Raw genomic sequence first — 10,295 nt, forward strand, 5'->3', positions numbered from 1 at the left:
TTTAGATATTTTTGCAAACTATTTAGGTATTATTTATTACACTTCTCTATAATACTGACATATAAAGGAAAATACACTTACTTATCTTAAGAATACACCGTTATTATAGTTCATGATTATACGATGATTTGCATATTTTGATACAGAGCTATCAAATATGCAAGTTACAAATCGATATATTCGCTTGCTAGCTGATAGCTTGTAATATTAACCGCAAAGTAACGATTCTCAGTAAACATCTTGCCCTTTCTAATAGCGTTCAAGTACAAAATAACGTTTTGTTTACAGCCTTCGTAAGATTCTTTGAATTTAATCATAAAATGCGAAAACCATTGATGCGTTTTTGTAATCTTGTTTTAATTTTACGATCAGAACAGATGTTATCTTTAGGAAGGATCTTAATCTTGATTTATATAGAACGATGTTAAAACGTATTATATTTTTTGTGTATAATATATATTGTACGCGTTGTATTCATTATTATGCGTATTTAAGTAGGTATAGATATATTTACTACTAGCTGTACCCGCGATTTCGTCCGCGTGGAATTGGAGCTACCTGCCAAAAAAAGTCCCGTCAAAATCGGTCCAGCCATTCAGAGAATAGTTGGAACAAACCGACAGACAGACAAAAATTGTAAAAAATCTTATTTTGGTGTATGTACCGTATTTATATTCATATGCATGTAGTAAAAAACGGTTATTTAAATATTACAAACAGAAACTCCAATTTTATTTATATGTACCTATAGATTAACTATATTTAAATATTCATCCAAAACACTGTAAATTGCATAGGATAACATAATAGTACCATATACAGTAAATATTATTAGATATTTATTACATAAAGATATTTATACTAAATCTGATGACCTATTTATCTGTGTTAGGTAAACTTAGATATAGGTTTGCCCTATATCTAAGTTTACCTAACTTACCTCAGGATTGCCTATCAATTGCTTTCTGTTTTTACCCAATGATTAGCTGATAGAGAATCCCATATAGCATTAGGCTCGGGCATTATACGACTTTATAAATGCAATAATAAAGAATAAATAAATAAAAATGTGGTTATAACATTACCAAACTAATCAATTATTAAAAACATTCGTAACGGAATTTATACACTATAATAATTATATTAATGAATACTTTTGAATAGGCATATTTTTTATTCTATAGCTCATTCCGAAGTCAGATTCAGCTAAGAAAAATGTGCAAGTAACATTTTTCTTGCCAGTCGTTCTTCTAAACAAATATGATTTTAATTTTGAAATGTAATGTACAATCAAATAAACAAAGGTTAATATAAATAGATATATAAAATGTAAATGCACTGTCAAAAACTGCGAAGTTAAGTTATAATTTGAACAAGGTAAACTGTTTTATAACCTTCACCTCTGGATTAGTCTAAGCTGCACTGTATAGCGAGTACTTCTCCGGTATCCATCGTTTTTTGTAGCATTAACTTATATATTTCCTTTGTTTTGTATAATGATGTATTATAATTTTTTATACAGTTCGTTTTCCTCTTATTTACCTACTAGTAGGTACATGTACCTATAACATTAATATTGACTAGTAGTATAGTTAATAAGGGGTTTACTTAACTGTAGGTCTATGTACCATATGGAGACCATATTAAAATGTCGTTTAAATAAAAACGTGACAGCAAACAAAACAACCGCCTATAAATACCTTACAATATAATAATTGTATTTCGGATCGCATCTTATTACACCTTTTATAATACTTGAAAATGAGTATATATATTCTTCACAATCTCTTAGAAACACAAAGTGTGTAGAGAATTTATTATAAGCACGGTGTAAGCAAAGTCACCCGGATGTCGACATGGGAATAATACACACGCCAGCGCTTGCGGTCTCACGTCACGACGCGCCTTCACGAACACGAACTGTCATCGGGGTTACACCTCCTTGTATGATATATGCCACCCAATTATATCAAAGTAGGTATACCGTATAATACTCTAATCCTTTTCTTATGGATGAATACAAAATAGTACATTCACCTGCACTAGCCGGTTATACGCTGGGGGGATACTAGTGGAGAATGAAGTCGAGAAAGTTAGCCCATCATTGCGAAATCACCAGGAATTTACCGCGATAGTTACCAGGGAAGACCATGTTAAGGTCAACCTAAGAATATTTATTATACCCACCATCGAAACATTGGGGTAGATAATGCGCATTACTAACTAATCTATGGGGATCCGATAATTTTATATTTGAATGATACTACAGATCATATTTTATGATGTAAAGCCATTCACATCAGAAATGCTTGTAAAAAGTAGAGCACAGTATTTGTATCTAGTATAAACATGTTTCAATTTTCGTATGTTATAGTCGGGAACAATTTCCTTGAAAGCCTTGTTAACAAACCTATTATACACTGTATAAATGTAAAAATAGTTGTTTGTAATAACCATATACATTTAACTATCTTTTTATTTAGATATATATAGTGTAGTAATATCTAATAAAAACATCGAAATTTTGCCCAACATTCCTTATTAAACGACCTTACCCTTAAAGAACAGTTTTTGGAAATACCCATGAGAACAGAAAATAAATCTTTAGAATGTTTAGTATGGTTATGAGGAGGCTGCGCTATAAATATTACCTACTATAGGTAGTTAGATGAACTGGGGAATAAAAAGTAAAAACTTTCGTGCTATATTATATATGTGTCGATGCAAAAGGAAACCTCCACATAGTGAAATGGAACTTTGACAAACTTTATGCTCCTGTAGCGTATTTAGAAATCAAAACATGACCGTAGTATTTTTCTTTTAGTAAAATCTATTAGCGTAATGACAATAGTTTTAAAATTATACTCTAAGTATTTACATTTAAATAAAATTTCAACTTTAGATGGTCAGTACCGTAAATTAGCAATTAACAAAAAATATTATTTAATTCCACAATTCAAGTTTCTAGATCTAATTATAGATTCGAAAAGAAGTTAAGTACGAGAAACGGGAATGGCAGATCCATTGCACGAATGTAATATCCCATCTTTTCGAATTTATATCTGATATCTAGGGAAGTACCTATTTAAATATTTTGAACTTGATTTTCGAATCATGATATCTACTCAAAAGACTACTGCTTTTATCCATACTAACGTTAATTCAATATTATTTAGATACACGCAAAAACTATACCTATTGTATTCCATTCTGAAGCCATTAGATTATTTAAGATCAACACAATAAATACACCTCAGCGTTAATTTATTTGTAATTTTAACTCGGATATTCATAAACGGAAACACATAAATATGTACCTACGTAATTTTAATCCTCGGAACGCTCAACAGAGCGAAACCTTAATTAAGAATATGTTAGAAATTGTTCTTATTCAATTATTTTAATGATTGAATCGCTTTCGTGGGGAATATGACTGCATTGGCTTTTTTTCTCAAACTAGGTATATCAATAAGTAAATATATTTTGACCGCTGATTGGAAAGTTTTAGCCGATGCCTATGTCTATGAACTGAGTACCTATATTAGAGATATCAAATATACCTACTGTGTAATACGGGACTTAGAGGATTTATGGTCGAGCGCAGTGATGGCTGGCTCATCCGTCATACTCGTGAACGGGTGCTGCTTGTAGGGACTGGTCTGCTCTAATCACTGACTGATTTCCTCTTATTAATTGTTTAACCAGTTGGTTATATATTCAATATTTTTTCTATTTCAGTATATAATTGAATTAGTGCTAATTGGTGGTTTGTATTCACACACTTAAACTTAAAAATGTAAAGTAATAATAAAATTATTTAAAAGAGCAACACGCAAGTTTCTTGCTCGTTCTTCTTGTGATGAGACAACTTTCCGAATGAGCGGTGGATTAAAAAAAATCTAATGACTATTCAAAAGTGCTTCAATGTAAGTTTATTTGAATAAATGATTTTCTATTCTATTCTATTCTTAAGCTTTAGATTCCTGTAGTAGTATTATTTTTGTCTGCGAATCAAGTAATTTCAATAGTAATTATCTTTTAAGCTGTGCAGTAGGTTTGCTAATATTTGCTAATATTTCTGGTAGATAAAAAATTCTAAATATTATTTAGGTAGGTACCTACTATAAGAACTTGGATGCTTAGTCTTTACGACTCAGGCATGTATTTTAGGTTATTTATTTTTTAATTACAAACATTTCACTTATTTTCAGATTTGGAGGTACTAATTATTATATATAGTATAATAACAACATTTCCAACACTATAAAACTTCATAGTGTCGCATTCAACGTTTTTCCCCACGGACTTACAGATCATAAACACCACTCGGGATAATTCAGATGTAACGACGACGACGTAATTTTTGAGAGTACATGCACTCATACATCTAACTCAATTAAATATTCATCGAGCAGATATATACTGTTCAAATGAATACGGGAAACAGCACTGCCTACGCGAGCACAACCACAGATTCGCAGTAACCAGCAACAGGTTTTTGTTATATTACAGACAAGTGTCTATTTGTGTTTTGCTTTATAAAGGCCTCAGATTGCAGATCAACAATATTGTAGTTCGGGAGCTTCGTTAAGATGGAGCTCGTATGTGCCATAGTGTTGACCTTTGTTACGGTAGTGAGTGGGGTCCCGCATGGCTATGGTGCTCTTGAGGGTGCCGGTGCAGCAGCTAAAGGTTAGAATATATATATGTTTTGTACAATATTGTACTCAATCATTATAATACATATTCTGTCATTAATATTATGTTAGGTGTATATTCCAATTTCAAATTTTTGTACAGTTTAGTACCTACTGTAAACTAGGAAGAGGTATTGGGATCGAGAGATAGTCGGAAATATTTACTGCTCAAATAAGTGGGCACGAGTGAACTAGTTATTTGCAATGCTGTTACTATTATCTAAAACATAAAAGAAAATAACTTAACTAACTTTTTAAATAACTACTAGCTGTGCCCTCGACTAAAGAAAAAATATTTAATAATATAACCAAAAACATGAGGAATAATAATAACTATTTTCAATACAAATAACAAATCTTCAATCTATTCATTTTAGCCCCTTAAGGGTAACAGTTTTACAAACTTTGATTGTCACATTTATTTTATTTATTTCAAATCAAAGCATAAAAAATAGGTTTCAAACTTCTAGCTTTAAAAATGGCAATACCTCCATACAAACTTTCAACTGCCCTTTCAACCATACAAACCTTTTTTCGCATTTATAATAGTAGTAAGGATTATATGTAATAATATTAAAATCACTTGAAGTCGATAATGTATTCCTATACTAAACAAAAACACTTGGCACAACTTTATCCAATCACCATCACATAACCATCCCAGTTTGGGAGGGACTGTTATGCTTTCAGGCTGTCTATCCCACTGTCCCCAGCCAGAGTCTAAATGTCCCGCAAACATTAATACATGAATAGAACGCTTGCAAACTTATAAAACAAGAAGGATGCTTATGAATTACAAAATACAAAGCAAGAACATGCGTACAACATTAATATGTTGATTAATTATAAAGATAATTGATTGCTATATTGTTTAACTGCCTCGGAGAAGTAGCGCTTTGGCCTTTATTCCGATGGTCGCAGGTACAATTGTCGCACGATTTAAACATTTCTAACTATGAGTATACTTGTTTATATTATTCTGAGCGTTGTCAACAAAAAATATCTATTTCTATCAATTTAGAACCCATTTGCTTTGCTTAGTTTGGGTTGGCATGACCCTGTATGAATTACCCTGGGCTATTATTATTCTTCTCATGTTCTTCTATTAAGCATTCCACTCTGATAAAAAATAAATTGTCACGTTAGTTGTAGGATGTACCTTATAATAAAAACAATTAATAATAAACTTAGCAATTCTAGACTAATTTATCATGAATTAGGAAAAAATACCATATGGTAGGTACTACATAGATAGGTTATATATATACCTACATATATACATTAATCTAGAATATGATTTATATTCTTATCAGATTTCTGTCACATATTTACATTACACCTGTTTATACACAAATGCAATAGTCAGAAATCTCTAATATGTTTTAATAGTAACAAATCTTTAGAATTCTTTAAAAAAGCGAATATATATATATTTTTCAGCAGAGGCACACGCCGCAGCAGGTGCTTTTAGCGGCCTGGGAGGGTTACCAATTAGCATACCAAATGGAGCCGGATTTTCTGGAAGTTTCTCAAAGTCGTCATCATCTAGCTTTGCTTCATCAAGTGCAAGTGCTAGTTCTGGTGCATTTAGCTTCAGTGGTTCCAGTACAGGCAATCTAAATCGAGTGGGAGCAAATAATTTTGGTACATCCAGTAACGGAGGTTGCGCTTCAGGAGGTTGTAAATATGGCCCAGAAGGTGTTAACGATAATTCTCAATCGTACAATATAGCAAGTGCCGGTGCTGCATCTCAAGCAGGTGCTGTAACTGGATTCTCTGATAATTCGAAAATTAATAATCAGCGACCTTGTGCAGGCGACTGTTCTAATCTTAAACCATCGGACTGTAAAGGGTCTGGATGCAATGATTTTTCTGGTCCATCAAGTAATTGCGCTTTAGGTGGATGTGGAGGCGATTTTCCTTTGGATACTTCTTCACATAATAATGGGCCCAGCAACTCAGTAATTGGTACTTCTCATGCTAATGATAATACAAATTGTGTAAATGGAAAATGTGGAATAAATGTTGAAATTGATAGTAAGCCCGAATTAGAATTCAATGTAAATAAATGTACCTCTGGAAAATGTGGTCCAAAGACAGAAACGACCTTATCATCAAGTACACCCATATTGGAAACAGTATCATCCACTGGGAATGACGGCTCTAATGATATATTAGTAGGCACTACTGGACCTTTGTCTCCTAAATTGCAACCGGAATCAAGCTATCAATCTCCCATTTATGGCGAAACAGCTATTTCAACGTCTATTCCGATCTCAAAACCCACATCTAATACAGTCCCTAGTTCACCTACTCAAAATAAGTATCCTACCGCATCTGAAAGTCCAACGTCATCTAGTTATACTATACCTGCAGGTCATTTATTAACTCCTAAACTAGAACCTGCTTGCACATCTCCTAATTGTCAGCCAGAAAATAGTAAACCTGGATATAACTATTTAACACCAACTAGTTCAGGAAGTGACAAACCCATAAACCACGTATATCCGAATAACCTGTTGAAAGAAACAAACTCCCCTACCACATTCAGTAATAACTCACCATATACAAACAATATAGGGTTGAAAGGCCCTACATCTTGTGTTTCTGGAAATTGCGGTAATTATCCACCAGGTCGACCAACAGGAATTAGCGATTCAGAAACACAAGCTCCAAAAGATTCTTTGAATGCCAATCACAGGATTCCATCGGTTATTCCGAGTTATATTCAAAATGGTCCAGAAAGTTGTTCGTCAGGAAATTGTGGCACGCAACCTAAACCTGAAAATATTCCTAGTAATCCGTTTATACAACCTACAGAAAACAGTCCTTCTGGTTCTAAATATCCAGCAGTAACTTGTGGTTCAGGAAATTGTGGAAATTATCCTCATTCAACTCCTTCCTATTTTCAAGGAATTTCTCCCAGTAATCCACAAAATTGCATATCAGGTAAATGTAGTTCCTATCCTTCACCGATATCTACAGAATACAAAATCCCAGCACAGAATTACAATAACCCCGCTGGACCTGCGAATTGCATATCTGGAAATTGCAATAGTTATCCATCCACACAGTACTCTGAATATCCAAATAATAATCAAGGTAATTTTCCTAATGCGCCAGTGAACTGTGCATCAGGAAAATGTAATAACCCTTCTAATACAGGATCAGAAATTATTCCTACTCCTACACAAAATTGCATATCAGGAAAGTGTCAGACTATTCCTTCCAAAACAAATGTAGATTCAAACATTCAAGGATTTAGTAATCCTTTAAGCTCTTTAGGACCCTTGACAACTATTCCGGCAAATTGTGCTTCAGGTAATTGCGGTAATTCTCCTATCCCAACTATTAATACGGGTAATAAAATACCGTATTTTGATAGAACTTTACCTGGTAATGTAGAAAACTGTGCTTCTGGAAATTGCGGTTCTAATCCACCTAATACGGGATTTAGCCAAAGCCTTCCTAATAATGTTTCCTCAAATGACTCACAAGAATCTTTCCCTGCATTTGTACCATTACAACCTAATCAGTCACCACAATATAATAATCCAAGTAATAAACCAACGTACGGATTGCATTCTAATAATGGGGCATCTCCGAATAACGATGTCTCATCAATATCCCACTCGATATCCCCAAATCTGAATTTGAATGAAACGATCCCTAGTTCTCAGAAAGGTCCAGCATATACGGGTGGCTTTGGTGGACCTCCAGGATTACTGAAACCTAATAATTTTGACCTCCCACTTCCGGGAGGTTTTGTGCCCACACCTGTAGATAATACAAATAAACCTGAATCAGTATCAAATAAACCAGCATCTTGTTCATCTTCGGGATCTTGTATTACCCAATCCAATCTCGGAGGTTCAACAAATAATAATATTTCACCAGAACATTCTATTTCTACACCTTCTCACTATGACCAAGGTCATCATTCTACGGGAATTAATTCTGCTGCCGCCGCTACGGCTAATGCAGTAGCTTATTCAGGTGGATTTGGTGGTCCACCAGGTTTCTTAAAACCTTATGATGATGGTAAAATTGGTGATGGAAGTGTGACTAAGCCACAGTTTGGTACCAATAATAAAGAAACACTGTCATCTTATGATAACAAAATAAATGGTGCTAGCGGTTTAAGCCACGGTTTTATAACTCAAGCTGGTTCTTTTGCTGGAGCATCTGCGGGATCTTTTGGTAATAGTAATAATAATAAAGAAAATCATGGTTGTAGAGGAGGGTGTGATTCCACAGGTAGTGGTGGATACACTAGTAACTTGGGTTTTAATGGGAACAGTGGATTTGGGTTATCTAAGTATGGACTGTCGGAAGGTCTACATGGAATTTCAAATACAGCTGCCGCAGCATCAAAGAGTGCTGCCGGTGTATTGAGTGGTGCTAACGCAGGTTCATTTGGAACTGCAGGGAGCTTCGCTAGTAGTTCAGCTTCCGCTCACGCGTCATCTGGATTTGCGACTAAAGGAGGTAAGTTATTTAGATATTAATAATAATTTGGCCATTAGATATTTTATATCGTGTAATCCCGTGACTATAATTCTCAAAATAATACCCTCACTTCTGCTCATTTAATGCTGTTCATTTTGCTTGGAAAGCTGAGATCAAGTACTTACATTATGCACTTAGAACACATTCAATTTAAAGATTACCGATTCGTGTCATTTCGGCTAAGTCCAGTACGTATAATTAATTTAAGGATCTAAATTCATCAAAAACAACCATAACTGCATAAAGTATGTAGTAAGTCATACATCAAAAACTGCTCAGCTAGTAGGCCACAGGTTGAATTAAATAAATATGGGAATACTACATCCACACTACTATTATAAATGCGATAATTTGTATGTCTATCTGTCTGTTATCAGACCTTATCAGAATTAACGGCTGAATGAATCTGAATGAAATTCGACTTGAATGTAAATTGTATCGGTAATTGTATATGCTTTCCAACACTAACAGAATTTTCAAAATAGGACCTGTAGAACCAGAGATTATCTTAACACATAAACTTAATCTCATTATAATATTTAAACAATAATATAGATTAGATATGTATGTCATGCTAAGTTTTATTAAACTATTTTCATTTTGTTTCAGGTTACGGAAGATAATAATTTTATTAAAACTACGTATTAGTACTTTAAAGATAAATATTAACTGTATTAAAAGTGAACAAGACTTATTAATGTAAATGAAGTAGAAAAGATTTATTATATATAATGTGATATTATTTACTAATACCTATGTTAGATATCGTTTTGGTATTATTAGATATAACTTCGATTAAGGATATTTATAATAGAGCGTTCCGTCGGTCTGTGTTCTTTTACTTAATGTTTGATACAAAACTTGATTGTTTTTCATTTTGACGCACTGTACAGGATTAGCGGTCCATTGACATATTCGAGTATGTACGAGTACGCATAGATGCATTTGTACATTTGTATATGACGCTGACCGTACTTACTCGAGGTTGAGTAAATACTCAGTATTCGTTTATTTTCACTGAGTATTTACCAACCACTGAATACACGTGTGAATCATAATTCCTGTGGACGAACACAAATATAAACGATA

At 33.6% G+C, this 10,295-nt stretch overlaps 1 protein-coding gene across 2 annotated transcripts; it reads left to right on the forward strand.

The window, feature by feature from the left end:
- Positions 1–4,559: 4,559 nt before the first annotated feature.
- LOC131846010 (mucin-19-like) lies at positions 4,560–10,048 on the forward strand. 2 transcript variants are annotated; one of them, XM_059195210.1, is made up of 3 exons: positions 4,560–4,692; positions 6,138–9,185; positions 9,816–10,048. In XM_059195210.1, exons 1-3 carry the CDS (start codon positions 4,593–4,595, stop codon positions 9,827–9,829), a joined length of 3,162 nt encoding a protein of 1,053 aa, XP_059051193.1. In that variant the 5' UTR covers positions 4,560–4,592; the 3' UTR covers positions 9,830–10,048. The 2 variants fall into 2 exon arrangements, with proteins under 2 accessions (XP_059051193.1, XP_059051194.1); XM_059195211.1 differs by having other exon boundaries at positions 6,141–9,185.
- The last annotated feature ends 247 nt before the right edge of the window (positions 10,049–10,295 follow it).

This window comes from Achroia grisella, unplaced genomic scaffold (assembly GCF_030625045.1).
Source record: "Achroia grisella isolate CSIRO2021 unplaced genomic scaffold, CSIRO_AGI_Agris_v1 utg487, whole genome shotgun sequence".
NCBI lineage: Eukaryota > Metazoa > Arthropoda > Insecta > Lepidoptera > Pyralidae > Achroia > Achroia grisella.